Below are 21,658 nucleotides of genomic sequence, written 5' to 3' on the forward strand. Positions count from 1 at the left end.
TTATGTTCAATTTCAAGTAATGTTAAAAAAAAAAAAAAAAATACACACAAACATACCAATTTCAAATGTATAGTGGTGGTACAAATTATACATATTCACATTATAATGTTTGCCTTAAATGATGGCAGTTGGATTCTACCAGCCACCACAATCATAAGGAAAATAGTTCTTAGGCCAACTAATAAGGCTACCAATATATATTATTTACATGTGTATTTCCCTAATTGTATTTTACTTAACTGTAGTATAAAGGAGAAGAGCTATACTTGAGGAGTCCTGTTTTTCTCACTGACTATCATACCTAGTTTTGAATTTGTTTATGGTTTTAGCTTGGGTTATCATCTTCTAAGCTATTTCTTTATCAATTTGTTCCCATGACCATGTGATGCCCTCCTGCCCCAGTTCTTTACTTCCTTCAATAACTTAAACATTACTAACAAGTCACCTTCTTTTCTTTCCCTTAATGATGGAAGGTCCATTGTTTTTAATCTCTTTATAAGGTTCAGCTAACTATCATTCAATCTGTTAACCCTGGTCTCGCTTGCAAAAGACCCACAGCCATCAGGTAACTGACAACCACCTCAGGTTATCTATCTCTATACCAACGGTCTCTTCCCCCTTTTAAGGGAGGTAGCCAGCCAAGGCATACACCCCCCCCCTGTATCTATCATGTCTGGTTTTGAATATTATTCCCTAAATTTTGTTTATATCCTTCACTTTATGTGGAGATCACACCACTATTGAGTGTGTGTATTAATTTAATTGTTCAACTTATACATGGATGGGGTGGTGCGAGAGGTGAATGCTAGGGTAGTGAGTCAGGGATTGGAGATGGTTAAAGAAAATGGAGAAAAGTGGGAGGTGAGCCAGTTGTTGTTTGCGGACGACACTGCGCTTGTGGCAGGGTCAGAGGAGGGATTGAGGAAGCTGGTGGCAGAGTTTGGGAGAGTATGTGATAGAAGAAAGCTAAAGCTAAATGTGGGTAAAAGTAAGGTGATGAGATGTACAAGGGGTGAAAGTGGCAGTAGACTGGAAGTGAACATTAAGGGAGAGCGACTGGAGGAAGTGGATAGTTTTAGATACTTGGGTGCAAGTGTAGCAGGAAAAGGTGGAGTGAAGGTGGAGGTAGAATGTAGATTGAGAGAAGCGAGTAAATGCCTTGGTGGTTTAAAGAGTGTAATGAGGAATAGACATTTGGGAATGGATGCGAAGAGGAGACTGTATGAAGGAGTGATTGTGCCAACAGCACTGTATGGGGCAGAAACGTGGAACATAAGAGAAGAAGAGAGAAGGAGTTTGAATGTGTTTGAGATGAGGTGTCTGAGAAGTATGGTGGGGGTTACTAGGCTGGATAGAGTGAGAAATGAGGAGGTGAGGAGGAGAACAGGGGTGAAAAAGGATTTGGGAGATAGGGTTGATGAAAGAATATTAGGATGGTTTGGACACATGGAAAGAATGAGTGAAGAAAGACTAGTAAAAGAGGTATGGAAGGCAGATGTGGAGGGAGTGAACATGAGGGGACGTCCTCGAATGAGGTGGATGGATGGGGTGAAGGGGGCTTTGGGGAAGAGGGGAATGTCTGTTGAGGAAGGAAGGGAGAGGACGGAAGACAGAGGTGAGTGGAGAATGGTTGTATATGGATGATGTTGTGACTGCATGAGGAGGAATGGGCGGGGGGGGTGGGGGGGTAGTATGCGTGAGTAAATTTTGACGCAGCCCGAAGGGATTTCTCCCCGTCCTCGCCTTATATGCAAAGGGGGACGGAGAGGGGGGGTCGCCGATTAAATGAAGCGGCCTTGCTGTGGATGTACTGTGTCTTGCGACACTGCTTCTGACCCAAGGCGGTGGGCAGGGTGCAGGGATGACCCGTCATCCAGGAGGTGCTCAGATGAGAGGAAGGGTGGGAGGGGTGTGGAGTGTATTTAGGGATGAAATGGGTGGGAGTGTTTTTATGCCTTTCCCTTTTTGGCTACCTCCCTTGGAAGGGGGAAAAAGCCTTGGTATATGTATGTATGTATGAAAAGAGATGTATGTTTCACCATCAGTCTTGCAATTATCCATAATTAACATTCACAGGTCTTCCTTGTCTTTCTTTCTTGTAATTGTTTCATTTTTCAACGAGTAGCCAGTAAATCATTGAGGGTTTATTTGTACTTTGTCCTATTTTCATTTTTATTTTTTTTATTTTTTTTATTAAAATGAATTTTCCTCTTTTGGTCCTAGCCATATAGTCTGTCTACACCTTTCTATAACCATTTGTATATTTCCTTCTCTATTTTCCTAATAAACTTTGCATTATTGGCAACTAGATTGTCACTCATTCCTTCCATTATGTCATTTATATATATCAAGAGGGACCCATGATGGGTACCTGCATGTAAGTCCTGCAAGATGGATAGCAAAGCTGACCTTTTTCGAAACCCATCAACCCCCTTACCTCCATCAGGGGTGTAGCTCTGAGAGGCTGACCCTCAGTTTCCAAATTGGGCCTCAGATTTCTATAAATTTCAAATTTATTTCCTACATTTTTTCACACTTGGAGAGCTAACAACCAGTGACTTCTCCCCTTCACCTATCACTTTCAGCCAATGAAAGGTCTATGCAAGTACAACACAACAGTCCAAAGTTTCTTTACAGAGAGATCTGTGGGAGGCCCAGAGGACTTATTGGCTACTATGGGGCTGCTAAATTTCCACTTTGTAAAACTCAAGGCAATATTTAATCAGATTGAATCAAGAACATTCCAAGTGCCAGTACTATTATATGTAAAGGAGCTATGCTTCTGAGGTCCTGTCTCTGTGTCTCCTTTGAGACGTTTACAATTTTATTAATCTGTGTTGTTCACTGCTGAAGGGAAATCTACTCTGAATAAGTAATAAATTGTTATGCAATTCTGCTGCTTAGCAAATAATGTGATCTTCAGATCTCTACAGTACTTCAAACAGAACAGTCTTAATTATTATTTTGTGAATGATAGTTACTTTGGAAGTACTTAAATGGTCAGGTAATCATCTAATAGTCAGAAAAGGTAAGGGACAGTCTCTGACAGCTTAGCTAAGATGGGGCAGAGGAAGCCTTTCACTTTTGCATTGAGGAAAATGTTAAACTATCTGACTATCATAACAGAGTTGAAAATCATACCAATGTAATGTAAAACTTGATTGTATCTACCTAGTTGTATTATATGTGAATAGAGCTATGCTCGTAGTGACCCGTCACAGCTTATGTGCAATGGGTTGAGACATGAGGTTAACGAAAGGAAGATATTTCAGGGGTAATTTTTAAGTGGAAGTCCTGTAGCAAACTGAAAAATATTTTGTAATCAAAGATAATGAACATGCATGGCAAGCATTGGTTTGAAGCAATTAAAGAAATTGATTGACAAGGTTAAGCTGAAGGAATAAATTTCTCAAAGGAGTCGGCAACATGTGGATTGAAGATCTAATACACCAGTCACACTATCACGATTCTTATCAAATGTTGTGAATTTGAAAAAGTACAGGATGACTTTGCCTACAGTATTCTAGACCATTAAAGACAGTTCAACAAGATGTTTAATATTTGTATAAGTTTGACTTCTCTTAGTTCATCATTCAGCTTCTCAAGATATGACACAAATGTAAAATGACATTTGGAGATTTGAAAAATAAAATATTATAAAGGAAATTGTTTCTACTCAAACTCACTTGAGTCGTGTGTGTGCATATGTATATATATATATTACCTAACTAGTCTACAGGAAGAACGCTATGTTCATGGGGTTGTCCCTTTTTTCCCCCCCTCTGTCATCTATGCAGGTATGGAGGCTCACTAACATATGAGCAAAGACTGTCCAAATTCAATCTACCAACTTTGGAACAAAGAAGAGAAAGAGGAGATTTGCTGACTATCTACAGAATAATGAAAGGAATGGAAGTTTTAGACAGGAACGACTTGTTAGTGTGGGACAATGGTAAAACGAGAGGACACGGAAAAAAACTGAAAAAGGACAGTTATAGAAAAAGCTTGAAAAGGAGCAGCTTCCCACACAGAGCAATAAATACATGGAACAAATTAGACGACAAAACAGTATGTGCAAACACTATACAAGATTTTAAGATAAAACTTGATGCGGAGAGATACAAAGACGGGTCACCACGAGCATAGCTCCCTTCCCGCATATTACAACTAGGTAAATACATGTATTTATCTAGTTGTATAATATGGGAAGGGAGCTATGCTTGTGGTGACCCATCTTTGTATCTCTCAGCATCAATTTTTTTCTTTAAATCTTGAATAGTGTTTGCACACACAGTTTCTTTGTATAATTTGTTCCAATTATCTATCACTGTGTGGGAAGCTTTTTTTTTTTTTTTTTTCTCCAGATCTCTTCTGTTATTATCTTTTTTTTTTTTAGTTTCTTTTCGTGTCCTCTTGTTTTTCCATTGTCCCATTTCAATAAATCATTCTTATCTAAGATTTCCATTCCCTTCATAATAATATAGATAGATAGTAGGTCTCCTCTTTCCCTTCTCTGTTCCATTAATGATGGAATTTTTTAATCTTTTAATAAATCTGAACTGCTGACAACACTTATCAGTTGCTGTTAGACTAAATTGATGATTCAGTTTAAGATTGTAAACTCCCTCTAGTCAGGAGGCTAGGATTTTGCCCCTGTATAGAGGACTTTGTAGTGTGGAATTTAATGAACCATGCCCTTAGTCCACCTCGCTTGTGGCAAGGTTGGAACCAGTGTCACCTTGGCCTCTGTTGGAATTAGCAATGCTCTAACCTGCTTGGCCAGACTAATTCAACAATGGAAATACTTCGAGGTCTATGGCTCACTTATAGTGATCCACTGCTGCTGCCATTCCTGATGTCTTTTTCGTAGTCCACCTGGTCCAGTATATGTTTTATTGCCACTTAGCAGGTAGCTGTGTAGCGTGTATTGTAGGTTCATCTGGCAAGATCTTCAGAAACTTTTAAGTTCTGCTTTGAACCTTTCAACTGAGCAGCCTATTAGTCCTCTTATTTCTTTTGGGAGTGAACTGAAGAGCCTTGGGCTGTCATAGCTAAGGCTGTATACAGGTAGGGTCTCAAGTCATCTTGGAGCCCTCATTAATGGGGCTCTTCTGCACCTACATCCAGTTCTTTCACCTGCTGTAGTCATAAAGGGCAGGGGAAGTGGGATCTGGTAGACAAGTCTCCATAATTTCCCATATGTATATAGCTCTGTACTTGTCTCTTCTTCATTGTTAAAAATAGATGCCCAGATATTAGGAAGTACAGCTTTACATGTTGATGCATATACTTATGGAACAAGTTGGATGAAAATATAACCCAAGCCAACAACATAACAAATTTAAAGCAATGTTTGACAAGTGATAGCAAATAGACAGGACCTTGTGTGCACAGCTACAACCCTATATACTCCAGCTAGGTAAACACAACTAGATAAACTAAGTAGATATATAAACATATGCTCACACATACATGTACACATGCACATACACATACACACTTAAAGGGATAGAGAGATTGTGTATACTTAGGTTTGGAAAAGGCATTCAACAATGCTGCACAAAAAATGGTATGGAAATTAGAAAACATAGGAGACTTTGAAGGAATTCTACTGAAATGGGTAAAAGACTCTTAATGTGATAGATATATGAAAACGGTAGTGAAATGAAAAGTTGGATTGGAAAGAAGTAACTAGTGGGATACCACAGGACTCGGTTCTGGGACCTGCAATGTTCCTATTATATATTAATGATAAGGTGAATGGAAACCTATTTGCAAATGACACCAAGATTAAGAATTAAGTGAAAATGAAGAGGATTGTTAACTGCTACAGGAAGACCAAGATAAGGTTCATGAATGGAGCTGGGAGTGGAAAACGAATTTCAGTATAAAATGTAAAATCTGAGCTATGCCAAACTAAAAGATTGACTAGAAAATCTAAACTGGGAGATGAGCTAATAGCAGACAATGGAAGAAAAGGATTGAGGGATTTTTAATCAGAGATGATCTGTTGTCAGAAAGTCATATAAAGAAAATATATGTAGAGACATAAATTGCTGAAGAATATGAGCATGGGATTTCATTATATGTAAGAACACATGATAAAAAAAAAACATGTGTTGAGAGCCTGATTTGTCCTGGATTGGAATATGCAATAGTAGTGTGGTCACCACACCTAAAAAGAAATACCAGAAAAACAGGAAATATGAAGGGCAGTAACCACATTGATCTTAAGACATGGGGAAAAGATGGGAAAACTGGGACTTCTCACACTGGAAGAGCAGAGAGAGAGAGAGGTGATGAGATGATTATATTTAGATTAGAGAAAGGTACAGAAAAATATGAGAGAGAGAACATGCTGGGATGGGATGAAAAATCTCATGTGCTTATACTTATACAGTACACACATATTCTATTTTTCTTTATTTATTCTTTTAATTTAATCCTGGAGCAGCTTTGAGGCTACTGAGCACAATAACAGTGTATTTAAAAAAGATCTTTGAAGGTAGGGAAACCAGCCCGTATCTTCCATATCCACCTAAAAGTACTTCAATTGGCAAACCAGTTATGCCATCATTTTTAAGGTCAGTGCTTGCCTCAAGACAGCTACCCCAAGCCAAATCCTACAGTCAAAAGTATCTGTAAAAGTATGAGAGGATCTCCCTACATCCTTTTTGTCTGAAGATGAAAGTCAATGACACCTTATTTATGGGTTTGGAAGTGAAATACACCCTTCACAGGCTATATTAATGTACTCAACATCAGTCATATAATAGTGTCTCTCTAAATATGGGTGGCAATTTCTAGGGGTCTTTGTTTTCATTTTACTGACGGTAATGAATTAAACTGTAGACATCAATGTATGTATATATCAATGACCTTTTCTTCCTTGTAAAGGGGTAATGTAATAAGACCTATCTCATCTTTCTTATTTGTAATTTGTTTCTCCATGTTTATGGCTCTTCAAGACCAATGTACTTGTGATATATTTCTAATTTGTCTTCACTAATCTTTTGACTATGATATCCAACACTTATTCTGGTTATTGTTATGGTGTTTTATTCATCTGAAGGGAATTCTTTTCACAGTCATGAGGTCAGTTTCAATTAATCCTTAGATTGCAACATTCAACTTGTCTACTTATTCTGGTTGCTCCCTAGTGACTTCTATTTAGCTTCAATTCTAAATGTGGTTTTGTGTTTCCTTGATCAGAAACATGCAGTCCCATCGCAGCCTTGGGTTCTCCCACAGAACTCCAGAAGTAAGTGCTGGATTGTTTGTATTCCAGGAAAATTCATATTCATTGCATTCCATCTCTATCTCTTTTGGAAACATAGATTAGCAAAGGTCTTTTCCCCTTTACAAGTGGGGTGGTTGATTCAAAGCATACACTTACCCATACACCATGTGTCCAAACCATCCCAATATTTTTTTTATCAGCCTCTGCTCTCTTCTTTACCTCATTCCTTACACTATACTTATGAGGAGAAAAGAACCTTTCGAGCCATTTCCCACTATAAAAGGAGTGGCCAACTCAAAGCACAAACCCACATCACACACAATTAAAACTCATTCAACAAGCCCTCCATTTCTTAATTGTCCAAAATTTTACCATTGGTTGGTTTGAAGCCTTTGAGTAATTAAGGCAACATCCTCTCTGTACAGGTTTGACCCTATCTGTATTTAACTAATTGTATTTACCTAATCGCAGAGACCAAGAACAGGTACCTGCTAGTGGTGGTTGTGCAAGGTGAATATATAAAAGAATCACCTCTTACCTTCCCATCCTCAAATCCAATCAACACCTTTGCTTCCATGTGGAAGTCCAGCCCCAACAGACTGACACTTGTCTGCAAACCAAGCCCAAGGTCTTTCTTCCTATCCACTTCAACTGCATTTCATCCACCTTCTCACAAAAGGAGAGCAGACAATATGCAACTATTCTCCTCCTCGTACTGGAAGCCAGTGACATAGAAAATGTCCCCCACTAATGTATCACACACCACAGTCCAAAGTTTCTTTTCAAAAAAGAACTATACAAGAGCAAAAAGATTATTGCACTGGTCTGGTTTAAGGGCTGTGGGTTTTCAGTCATTGAAACTTGAGGCAACAGTTATTATTACCGAATTGCACTATACAGGAAAGGAGCAATGATCATGTGGTTCTGTCTGTTCTTCACCATCTATTAAACATATGGTAAAATTTATTTATGTATTTTATTTGTATTTCTTATTTTTTTCATTACACTATGTCTTCTTTAAAGTATTCTAGGAGTTGATGCATCTGTATGGAAGACAAAATTTCTTGGTAACCTTCAGGCATATGGTTTTTTCATCTTGTTCCCATGACCTTATGACTGTAACCTTATAATCATGTCACATTTTTCTCTTCTTTTAATGATAGTAGGTCTAATATAGCTGACTTATTGTATGATTCATCTGGGCTGTGAATACATTAGTTGCTGTTCTTTGTATTCTCTTTCTCTTATTCATATACTATTCACCTATCCTCTTTTGTGGATTTATTTTTTAAATCTTGTAACCAAGTGGATTGTTGTGTGAAAGTGGGGGTAATTTCTGTGTCACTAACTAGTAAGATAAAGAGAACATTTGCCAGCTGTCTGCACTATTTTGGCAAAAAATTGGTAGAAAACTAGTGTAAGCTGATAAGGAAAAAAAGTGAAATATTGGAACAGTCTGAAGACTAAGAGCCAATCCTTTAGAGCTGCATCTCTATGTGGAGATGAGATTGGTGATGGGGTGTGGAGATAGGAAGCAGGGAGATGAACCTTTCTGATATCTGACTTGTGGGACCCCATTTTACAAGAGTCCATCACTTAGTCTATTTTTTTTTCCCAGTTGAAAAGAACTCCTATAGTCATGTACTTCTTTGATAAAGGTTTCTAAAAAGCATAATAACCATGTAGTTTTTATGAATGTCTTTGTTAAAAATCATAGTATAAAACTAATCAGTTGCTAATGCTTCATAATTACTTGCGAAAAGAATTATGGCATATAAGAATCTTTCCTTTTCATATTTCACTCTTCTTTCATGAGCAGTGAAGGCTCGTGGTTGTATGAAATGGAAGGAATGCAAACAAGTAAAACAGTGTCAATATGTACAACATTGCTGGGAGTTACATCCATTATATCTCAAGAGAACACAACATGGGGAATGTTGTGCATGTTGACATTGTTGTATATGCTTGCAGTACCCCCAATTCATACTACCATAGACTGTCACTCCCTTGGACTATATTGGGAACTTCACAATCTTTATTGGGTATTTTTCCCACATACTGTATAATACTAATTCTTTTAATATTGAGGAATTACATTTAAGAATTATGACTTCATTCAAAATTTCCTATTTTCAATTTTTAATATAGATATCCCTATGTCTTGGAAAATTTTTAAATTGGGAAATTCCAATATTTGACTTTAATATATATATATATATATATATATATACAAATATATACACACACATACACACACCAGACTATTAGGAAATGTCTCTGGTATCCAGATTTTTCAATATTCCTTTATATTATCTTTATTCTAATATTGGATATTTCTCAATTTCAGAGATTTCCAATAGAACTATCTGTATTAATGAAACAAGAAATTTAAGTTTATCACATGCTTTTCCATCTAATACTGGGCTGAGTAGTGGACAATGGTTTGATGGCATTTTGATTTGTCAAGAAAGACCCCCTTCGCTTTGGGACCCTGGCCTCCAGCTGAATAAAATCACATTGTGTTAACCATGAGATCTTGAATTGAAAGGGTTCATCCGTCTTATATATATACATATATATATATATATATATATATATATATATATATATATATATAAAGTAACGTAGGTGTCATAACACACGAATAAAATAAAATTTAAACCCATTCTCGGAGAAAGATTAGCTGAGATACAGAAATATATTTATTCTGTATCTCAGCTTACCTTTCTTCGAGAGTAGGTTTAAGTTTTATATATATATATATATATATATATATATATATATATATATATATATATATATATATATATATATATATATATATATATATATAAAAGCTCCATGGTGATAATCATCTAAATTGTCTTATGGTAACCACCACAAGATTTTATTCAGCTGAAAGATGGACCCTGTATTCCTACATGAGCAAGTTCTTAGTTAAACAAGACCCTGCTCTAGCTATGATTCTGTCCTTTAGCTAAATTAAATCATCTAGCATTAGCATAATTCAAGCTACACATTATGCTCTTGTACAAATAAAACTCATTTGCCCAGCAAACCTCTACAATAGCTTATTAATAACCTAAACTATCTACAAAAAATATACTCAATCAGTCTAGCCAATTGAAAAAAATACTGTACTATATATACACATTTTAGACGAGGATATACCACAGAAACATTAACTTATTTCTACATCATCTTGTGCTCCTTGTTTTGTTTTATTAGCATCACTGAACAACTAAACTATCGTAATGACTGTACAAATAAAAACTGATTTGCAATATACAACATGAACCTGCTATGAATCTGTTATTTTACACTTTTAATCATATCCTCTGAATATAGAAAAGATAAAAATCACTTAGTCCACTCAAGTAATCCACAATGAAATTATGAAAGGCTTGCATTACATCAAAGTACAATAACCAAAGTATAATTACAATAATATCTATGAGATTACTGTCTTCAGAAATGAAGAATGCATTGATAATGAACAGCTAAGATGACAAACTTACTATAGAAATGATACTTGTGTGTCTAAATCAGTACTTAAAGAGTTCTTGACCTTTTTTCACCTTTGTGGCACTTTTTTAATTTGTTCTACTCTTGCAGCACATTCAAATTTACCATAACACTTTTGAACAATGCAATACTTATTTTTGCTAATGAAATGATCGCTTGCTTCAACTTCTAAGTTAATTTTCAATTATTTTTAATCTCTATTAATGTCATACCACTATTGCAATTATTATCCATTATACTGGGGGAATGTACTGCAGTACACTGGTTGTAAAACACCGGTCAACAAATGTGAATCCAAGTCACTCTATCTTTGTGGCTAGTGGATTATACTGGCCTTGCAGTGTTGAAAGAAAATTCCTTTTGGAATACATTCATACTTAGGAATTCAGGGAAATTAATATCTACAATTATCACACATTCTGAACTTTGTTTTTATAATCTACAAAGGAACTAATGATCTAAAATCACTTTTAGGTTGTTATGTGTTAGGCACATTCAAGAGGGAACTTCCCTTGACCAGTTTCCATGACAAAAGAGGGGAAAGGCATTGTATAATGGAAATCAGGTCATGCAAGGTTTAACCCAACCATCAGTCACTTCCAAATGTCTAAAACAATGTACTTAACAACTTGTTTCCTCGAAGGCATTACTTATGCCGAACTCTCATTCTCTGGCCGTTGTCCCCGAGCAAAATTAAGGAATACCTGTAAATGAAAACAAATATGATGAAATGAAATGCCAAAGTGACAGGAAAAAATGCAGCACTGTAATCCATTTACATCTGTCATAAGTTCCACATAATGTTACCAATGCTAGTTATCATTCACTTTGGTAAAGTTATATAATATTTCATGTGAATTATTAAATAATTCAAAACTTAGTTTCATTTGACTTCAAAGGAATCTGGCAGTATGAGTAGAATGAATGTAATAAAATTCAGTGTTATTCTCTTACCTGTTCTAAAGTAGTTTGGCTAACAGAATAATCTTCAATTTCTAAAGTCACTCTATTTCTTTCTATGGCACCAAAAACTTTTCCCCATGACATGCCATCAGCAGGTATGTGATAATGAAGCAGACCAAGATGAAGGTCTCGTAATACGCATGCTAAGGTAGAAAAGAAATACACATAAAATAATTTTTCCTCCCAGAATATGTAAAGAAGAAAATAAAAGATTCCAATTATTACCACACTGAATTTACAAATCATGTATACTGTAATTAACTCGTGTTAATGCCATGCCCCACTCCCAGATGATTGGCCAGTGATGGGTGGTCCTGCAAGATGGATACCAAGCTGCCCATTTTCAAAATTAATCAACCCCTTCACCTTACTCAGAAGGTGTAGCCCTGAGGTTCTAACATTGTCTTTCAACTGGGGCCAAACTCTCTTTCAATAAAAACTGAAAACCATGGCCCCATAGCTGCCAGCAACAGTCCTCATCAGTCTAACAGACCTCTCTCAGAAAAAAAAAAAAAAAAACTGTTGTCTATGTTGCTTTAGTATGGATCTGTTTCTATGTCACTTTGTTAGTATTAAGAGGATGAGAGCAGCAGTCACTACTTGTCGTCTGTCCTTTTTAGAGAGTGGAAGAAAACTGGTCAAAGTAGAGAGATCCTAGTTCTAGTCTGGAGACAGTACCAGGCTACTACCAGCTCATTGGAGCTACACCTCTAGATGAAAGTGGAGTCATTCATGTGTTTTGAGGATGAGCCACAGGGACACAAGTTCTCTCCTTCTTCCACTACATGCAGGTACCCATCACTGGGCTTACCTTAATTAGTTAAAGTATTTCATAAAATTGTCCCATCCCCCAGATGTGGAGCCTTACCTGGGAAGGTACTCTCAACAAAATTCTTAACTCTTGTCATTTCCTGTGGCATATCTCGAATATCTATATCACCAATTGTTGTGCTGCTGCATACTCTAACCCTAAAATAGGAAAATAATGCAGTTAATGGAGGGAAAAAAAGAGAAAAAGAAAAAAAAAAAATTGTTGATAGACTAATAAATTGTTTTATCACTTAACCTGTTGCCCCAAGTCTTTCTTCAAGAAATCCATTGCCTTCAGGTAGTCATGCTACCATTTTGGCTAATAAATAATTCAGATAAGATATTTTGTGTTGTTTGGATAGACTGAAAGGGTAATGTAGAATAAGGTACGGCATCTTCTAAGTAATGGTTGCTTCTGGGGCAGCCAGAGTCTTCTACCAGGTCAACACTGTGTTGATACTACTAAATGCAAAGTAGTGATCAAGACATTCACATAGAGTGTAGAATGGAAAATGAATTTCATTTAATACCTGCTGGCTGGGCGGGTTAGAGTTCAAGTAATAACAGTTCAAACCCTGCTGCTGGAAAGTTGAACCAAAGGCATGGTTTATTAAATTCCATGCTACAAAGTCCTCTGTAAGGGGCAACATCCTAGCCCCCCGATAGGAGGAGTTTCACAATGATAAACTGAATCATCACCAAAAAATATTAATAAATGGAAATGGGCAAAAAGCTCTAAAAGGTCATCTTTGAAATGATGATTTGATTTAATATCACAAACTCCCCCTATCAGAAGGCTAGGATGGTGTCCTTTACAGAGGACTTTGTACATACATACACCAAGGCTTTTTCCCCCTTACAAGGGAGCTAACCAAAAAGGAAAAGGCATAAAATCATTCCCACCCATTCCATCCCTGAATACACTCCACACCCCTCCACCCTCCCTCTCAACTTAGCACCTCCTGGATGATGGGTCATCCCTGCACCTTGTCCACTGCCCTGGGTCAGAAGCAGTGTCGCAAGACACAGCACATCCACAGCAAGGCCGCTTCATTAAATTGGCGACCCCCCCTCTCTGTCCCCCCATGCATAAAGGAGAAGATGGGGAGAAATCCCTTCGGTCTGCATCAAAATTTGCTCACACATACTACCTCACCCCCCATCCCCCCGCCCATTCCACCTCATGCATCACAACATCATCCATGTACAACCATTCTCCATTCACCCCTGTCTTCTGTCCTCTCCCACCCTTCCTCAACAGACATTCCCCTCTTCCCCAAAGCCCCCTTCACCCCATCCATCCACCTCATCCTAGGACGTCCCTTCATGTTCACTCCCTCCACATCTGCCTTCCATACCTCTTTTACTAGTCTTTCTTCACTCATTCTTTCCATGTGTCCAAACCATCCTAATACTCTTTCATCAACCCTATCTCCCAGCCCCCTTTCCACCCCTGTTCTCCTCCTCACCTCCTCATTTCTCACTCTATCCAGCCTAGTAACCCCCACCATACTTTTCAGACACCTCATCTCAAACACATTCAAACTCCTTCTCTCTCTTCTTCTCTTATGTTCGATGTTTCTTCCCCATACAGTTCTGTTGGCAAAACCACTCCTTCATATAATGTCCTCTTAGCATCCATTCCCAAATGTCTATTTCTCATTACACTTTTTAATCCACCAAGGCATTTACTTGCTTCTCTCAATCTACATTCTACCTCCACCTCCACTCCTCCTTTTCCTGCCACATTTGCACCCAAGTATCTAAAACTACCCACTTCCTCCAGTCGCTCTCCCATAATGCTCACTTCCAGACTACTGCCACTTTCACCCCTTGTACATCTCATCACCTTACTTTTACCCACATTCATCTTCAGCTTTCTTCTATCACACACTCTCCCAAACTCTGTCACCAACTTCCTCAATCCCTCCTCCGATCCTGCCACAAGCGCAGTGTTGTCCGCAAACAACAGCTGGCTCACCTCCCACTTTTCTCCATTTTCTTTAACCATCTCCAATCCCTGACCCATTACCCTTACACTTACCTCTCGCACTACCCCATCCATGTATAAGTTGAACAGCCAGGGCGACATAACGCATCCTTGACAAAGTCCCACCTTTACCTCGAACCACTCAACTCTCTCCATGTCTAATCCTGACACAAGCTCTACTACTCTCATAAAAACTCTTGTCAGCTCCTAGAAGCTTTCCTCCTATCCCGTATAACCGCAAAACCTCCCACAGTGCCTTTCTGTCTACCCTGTCGCAAGCCTTTTCCAGGTCCATAAAGGCCCAAAAAACATCCTTCCCCTTTCCTATAGCTTTCTCACATATCTGTCTTACCACAAAAATCTGATCTACACAACCTCTACCCGTCCTAAATCCACACTGTTCCTCACCAATTACTCCCTCTGTTCCTCTCCTAATGCTCTCAATCAAGATCCTCCCATAAGCCTTCCCAACTACACTTAACCACTTCCATATGGTGACGCCTACGTAGGCGGCATGAGGAGCAAGTGGATACTTGATGATGCCGACATCGGCATCTTGATTATATTTATTGTAGTTGTACCTACATAACCTCCATTCTCTCTAAACTGGCTTCATCATATTTTCTATGGATATAAAAATACATGGGTCAAAGAGAACGAACGATTGAACACTGACTTTATTTTTTATAATGTGATAATTATGACGCAACATCACACGTCGGGCAGCTAATGCTGCCAGATGTGCGATGTGCCCCGGAGTGAAGAGGTTAACAAGCTAATCCCTCTGACACTACTACATTCACACTTGTCCCCATTTCCCTTGTAAAGTGGAACTATACAGGCACTCCTCCAGTCCTCTGGCACTCTACCCTCTCTCCAGCAAACATTAAATAACCTCACCAGCCAGTCCACCATCACTGTACCTCCTTTTTTTTAGACATTCTGCATGGCATCCACCCAGACCAGGTGCCTTACCTGCTTTCATCATCTTAACAACTGCCTTCACTTCATCCTTCCTTATTTCTCCTCCATTTTCTTCACTCATCATGGTCATTTTCTTAGCATTTCCCGCTGCAGCTATCTTTCCCTCCCTATCATCCTTCACATTTAGCAACTCCCTAAAATACTCTGCCCATCTTCCCCTAACTGCTTTCTCTTCTATTATCATCTCTCCATCTGCACCTTTTACCTTTTCTTCTCTACTTGATTTGCCTCCTCTTCCTCTCTTAATTTTTTTTCCAAAACATCTTTTTATTACTTTCAAAATTTGTAGCCTCCTCTTCCTCTCTTAATTTCTTTCCAAAACATCTTTTTATTACTTTCAAAATTTTTATTACTTTCAAAATTTGTAGCGTGGAATTTAATGAATCATGCCCTTGGTCCAACTTTGCCGGTGGCAGGATTTGAACCATCATCCCCTTGACCTTCGCCACAAGTAACAACGCCCTAACCCACTTGGCCAGCAAGCTCCCATCTTAGAAATATTCATTGGGAAATGAATCCATTATGATAGCAAAAGTGGAGAAATATTTGGGAGTGTTAATAAAAGACAACCTGTCACCTGACAGACATATTATTAGAACTGTGGAGAGATATATAGATTGCTGCAAAACATTAATGTGGCTTTTCATGATATGGATGAAGAGATGATGACAAAATTGATAGAAACCCTACTCTGTTTAAGATTGGAATATGCATCAGTGGTATGGTCCCCACACAGAGGGAAAGATATAAGCAAGTTGCATAAACACAGCAAAGGAAACATGGACTGGAAGTGAAGCGTTTATTCCTGACGTTTCGTCTATTGACTTTTTTTTTTTTTTTTCCCTGACGAAATGTCAGGAATAAACACTTCACTTCCTGTCTATGTTTCCTTTGCCGTGTTTATGCAACTTGTTCACATGTATATAAGCAAGATTGAGAGGATACAAAGGATAGCAACTGAACTGGTTCCCAGCTTGCCAGATAGGCATTGAACCTACCAATATTGAAAGACTGAAGAGAAAGAGGAAATTTTATTACAGTGTTTAGGCTGATTCAGGGGGTAGACTACACTGACAGAAAATATCTCTTGATCAGGGATGGGAGGGGTTTAAGAGGTCATGAGAACAAATTCAGAATTATTAAATTTCTAAAGAACATGAAGAAATATTTGAAATAACTTAGAAAGTTCAAGCCCAAGCTGGACCAATACATAAATTCAAATCTAAGTATACATACATATACCGAGGGCTTTTTCCCCCTTACAAGGAAAGAGAGGTAGCCAAGTCAAGGCACATACCCACTCCCACTCATTCTACTCTCATCTACCACCCTTGTTTTACCCTCTTCTTAGATCTTTGTTGAAGAACAAATCGTATTATAATTTTTAGTCTTACCTGATAATGAGTGAATATCCATCACCAAACTTGCTTTTCAGATGCTGTGGAGACCCAAGACATCTGAATCTACCATTAACCATGATAGCCAGACGTGTACAAAGAGCTTCACACTCTTCCATGCTAAAATGTTAGAAAAATACAATTCATCTTTAGTCATCAAAATCATACATATGAATTAACATCTTAATCATAGAGGGCATATGTGATCCCCGCCCATTCCACTCCCATTCACCACCCTTGTTTCCTTCTCATCTTGTTAATGCAGGTCTGCAGAGTTAAGTTATGTTGCCATAGTTGTTTAAGGTGTGTATAGATATAGTGGTAAGTGAGGTAAATGCAAGAGTACAAGGTAAAGTATTGGAACTCGATCAATCAATTATTTTTCTCGTTTGTTCTATAAATTCTTTTGAGAGAATGAGGACAGGGGTCACAAAGATGCTGAGAGAGGAGGGATGGTTGAATAAGTTTTGTGTATTACATGAATGTGTGTTTTGACTCGAATACTCCCCCTTATAAAGGAGAAGGTGCTTTGGTACATACATATTGGTGTGTATTTTACCTAGTTGTAGGAAACACAGGAGTCTTAGTCTTGAGTTTATTCCTGACTAGTTTCACAGGTATGCGAAACCTGCGAAACTAGTCAGGAATAAACATTCCTTTGAAAAAGCATACCTGCAAAACTAGTCAGGAATAAACTCAAGACTAAGACTCCTGCGTTTCCTACTCTGCTTACGTCATATATATATATATATATATATACATATATATATATATATATATATATATATATATATATATATATTTGTGTGTATCTATATAATGTTAATCATGGATTCTGTAGTTTGCATTCATACATACATATACCAAGGCTTTTTTTCCCCTTACCAGGAGGGTAGCCAAAAAGGACAAGGCACAAAAACATTCCCACCCATTTCATCCCCGAAAACACTCCACACCCCTCCACCCTCCCTCCCATCTTAGCACCTCCTAGATGACGGGTCATCCCTGCACCCTGTCCACTGCCCTGGGTCAGAAGCAGTGTCGCAGGACACAGCACATCCACAGCAAGGCCAATTCATTAAATCGGCGACCCCCCCTCTCCGTCCCCACATATAAAGGAGAGGACGGGGAGAAATCCCTTCGGGCTGCGTCAAAATTTTTGCTCACACACACTACCTCACCCCCATTCCCCCGTCCAAACCACCTCATGCATCACAACATTTTCCATATACAACCATTCTCCATTCACCCCTGTCTTCTGTCCTCTCCCGTCCTTCCTCAACAGACATTCCCCTCTTCCCCAAAGCCCCCTTCACCCCATCCATCCATCTCATCCTAGGACATCCCCTCATGTTCACTCCCTCCACATCTGCCTTCCATACCTCCTTTACTAGTCTTTCTTCACTCATTCTTTCCATGTGTCCAAACCATCCTAATACTCTTTCATCCACCCTATCTCCCAGCTCCCTTTCCACCCCTGTTCTCCTCCTCACTTCCTCATTTCTCACTCTATCTAGCCTAGTAACCCCCATCATACTTCTCAGACACTTCATCTCAAACACATTCAAGTTCCTTCTCTCTTCTTCTCCTATGTTCCATGTTTCTGCCCCATACAGTGCTGTTGGCACAATCACTCCTTCATACAGTCTCCTCTTAGCATCCATTCCCAGACTACTATTCCTCATTACACTTTTTAAACCACCAAGGCATTTACTCGCTTCTTTCAATGTACATTCTACCTCCACCTTCACTCCACCCTTTCCTGCCACATTTGCACCCAAGTATCTAAAACTATCCACTTCCTCCAGTTGCTCTCCCTTAATGCTCACTTCCAGATTACTGCCACTTTCACCCCTTGTACATCTCATCACCTTACTTTTACCCACATTTATCTTCAGCTTTCTTATATCACACACTCTCCCAAACTCTGTCACCAGTTCCTCAATCCCTCCTCCGATCCTGCCACAAGCGCAGTGTCGTCTGCAAACAACAGCTGGCTCACCTCCCACTTTTCTCCATTTTCCTTAACCATCTCCAATCCCTGACCCACTGCATTCATAAGAATAATATTACTGGAACTACAGCATTTGTAAAATCTTAAGGAATAATAAACCTTACAATTAAAACATGAAAGGAGAATTTAACTCTACAATAAAGATAAAATGAGATCTATTATAGATACCAACCTGTGTGATGTTAGAATAATACTTCTGCCTGTGTCCCTGAAGTTGCTCAAGACATCCCATAAAAGTCTTCTTGCTACAGGATCCATCCCTGTTGTAGGCTCATCAAGAAGTACTAATGGGGGATCTCCTATTAAGGCCACACCCGTGCTCACCTTCCGACGATTCCCACCACTACAGATATCAAAGAAGAAAAGTTAATTAATTTGTTACCTTGGTTCTTTATTGTAGGAGACCTCAAAGTCCCAAGATAAGATATCAGGCCACAGCTTTTGGGTTGATCATAAGTCATTTGGAAAAGACTTTGTACGTCTATACTGTGTAAATGGTGGACAGTGTAATATATGTTCTGTCTTCCATGTGGAACTTTGCATGAAAGGTTATCATTAGAATTTCTTATGACAAAATCAAAATATCCTGCTTTTAACTTCACTTGAAAGCCATGAATCTCAAAAATTCTTTATTATATTCCTCCCTCTCTTCTGCAGTACAGTACATGTAAGGAAAAGATAAAGAAAAACAAAGGGAATATCAATAACTCACCTATGATTTTTTATGAGAGTATTCAGATGTGGAGTTAACAATAATTGGTCTGCAAGATCACTAATAATTTCATCAATCTGACCTTCTGGCACACCACGTAATCTTGCAAACATTCTTAAACTTTCTTTTCCTGTCATCTGATCTATAAGTGCATCGAACTGGGGGCAGTACCCAATTTGCTGTTGAACCTTCAATGAAATAAAAAAGAATAGTAAATAATTATAGTATCATCATTATACTCAATTTACTGAGGTTCTGTTCTAATTTCTCTGCTCACATTGAAGTAACTGACTCTTACCTTTTTGATGTTGCTTCTAATACTGAAGCCATTAACGTATGCATTGCCAGATGAGACAGGATGGTCCCCTGTCAGCATCTTGAATGTTGTGGTTTTGCCAGCACCATTAACTCCCAGCAAACCAAAACACTCTCCAAGAGGTATTCCAAGACTAAGGTGGTCTACTGCTAGGAATTCTCCATTGTAACTTTTACATAGCTCTCTGAAAATGTATATTGAAAATATATATATATATATTTTTTCAATATAATTAAGTTTCTTAGCTTCCAAAATACTACAAAAGTCATGTTTATATGTCTATTTTATCCTTTTACAGGAGCAACTGTAAGCAACATCCATCAGTCATTCAAATGCTTGACTAAACATTTACTAACCTTAAAATAAGTTTATCTGTTTTACAAAGTTGTTCTACAGATGCATTACTTATGCGATGTCTTTCAGCAAGAACATCACCATCTTCCATAAAAATTTTATTGTTGTGCTTCTCTGGATCTTCATCTAGAACAAAATTACATAAGTTCAATCACAGTTATTAATATACAGTCACCCCTTCCCCAATGCAGCTTCACGAACAGCGGTTTTCATATTAGCGTTTCATGTAATGAGACACTCATTGATAGTGGGGTAAGGTTTCATCTATCTGTGGGTTACATATGTATCTGTGACAACACTTATGAGCCATGACAACACATTGGACTGAGCTGTGGCAGAACTGCGATATAGCAACACTGTTACTGCGCAGCCCATGCATGTTTACATGTTTGCCCACCAGAGAAAAACGAGAGGCCTCTGCCACACAATGCCACTGTTTTACGTAGTGCCTTTTTGACAAATTATAGTGAAATATACCACCTTTTCAGGACTGTTATTGCCGACATGTTTTGGTAATTTGTGAGTGAACATATGCGCTCTAATTGTGTGTGATAATACTGTCTGTTGCTGTGAATTAATGAACATTTTCGCCCACCAGAGCATAATTTCTCAACCTCAGTTTCATAGTCGGCGCTGTCCTTCAGGAACAAAATACCTGCATTTGTGGAGGGGTGACTATACAAAAACTGATCAAAATTATGGCAAATTACATAAACAATTAACAAATAAAAACTCACTTCTGTTGATACATTCTTTTGGCTTTGAGTTCAGCTTCCTATAAAAAGTAATCCAGAAATACCAAAGCTTCTGAGAAACTTTCATTTCAATGAGTGTAATAATGAGGTAGAAAAATATACTCTCTACACCCATGAACACAAGCATTCGCCCAATGCCTAGTTTTTCCCAGCTTAGATAGTTTTCTGTCCAGCTGACACAACCAAATGTTCCACAATTCCCAGTTTCTGAAAAAAGAAAAATATGTATAAAACAACAGAACCAACTGGAATACAGATCAAAGCATTCATTAATACTGAGACTAGAAATTAACTAGTATAGTTATATTTTGGTATTAAATGACCCCTGTCAATATTAAAATTTATGTGACTAGGAGACTCCTGATGGACACAATATAGCCAATTTTAAAATGAGCTACATAAACAATTTTAATAAAATAATTCTAAACAAACCTTGTACTTAAATCAATCAATCTGTCTTAGTAGACCTATCCTACTGGAGGCTATCCTTGAGGAATCTCAAGGGGGATTAAAAAGTGTAATGAGAAATAGACATTTGGGAATGAATGCTAAGAGGAGATTGTTTGAAGGAATGATTGTACCAACAACAACAACACTG

The 21,658-nt window shown here is 38.1% G+C and overlaps 1 protein-coding gene across 4 annotated transcripts in view; it reads right to left on the bottom strand.

Annotated features, from left to right (window-relative positions):
- Positions 1–10,039: 10,039 nt before the first annotated feature.
- The window catches only part of LOC143032751 (phospholipid-transporting ATPase ABCA3-like), a 166,921-nt gene continuing 155,302 nt past the window's right edge, over positions 10,040–21,658 (bottom strand). For all 4 annotated transcript variants that reach the window (XM_076197727.1, XM_076197728.1, XM_076197729.1 and 1 more), the window contains 9 exons: positions 21,043–21,267; positions 20,308–20,431; positions 19,934–20,135; positions 19,636–19,823; positions 19,096–19,266; positions 16,907–17,029; positions 12,597–12,697; positions 11,720–11,871; positions 10,040–11,469 (listed from right to left, as the gene is read on the bottom strand). In XM_076197727.1, the coding sequence (XP_076053842.1) occupies positions 11,416–11,469; positions 11,720–11,871; positions 12,597–12,697; positions 16,907–17,029; positions 19,096–19,266; positions 19,636–19,823; positions 19,934–20,135; positions 20,308–20,431; positions 21,043–21,267 (1,340 nt within the window). In that variant the 3' untranslated portion in view covers positions 10,040–11,415. The remainder of the gene's footprint in view (positions 11,470–11,719; positions 11,872–12,596; positions 12,698–16,906; positions 17,030–19,095; positions 19,267–19,635; positions 19,824–19,933; positions 20,136–20,307; positions 20,432–21,042; positions 21,268–21,658) is intronic.

Source organism: Oratosquilla oratoria, chromosome 14 (assembly GCF_046742065.1).
Source record: "Oratosquilla oratoria isolate Oo_2021 chromosome 14, ASM4674206v1, whole genome shotgun sequence".
NCBI classification, from domain to species: Eukaryota; Metazoa; Arthropoda; class Malacostraca; order Stomatopoda; family Squillidae; genus Oratosquilla; species Oratosquilla oratoria.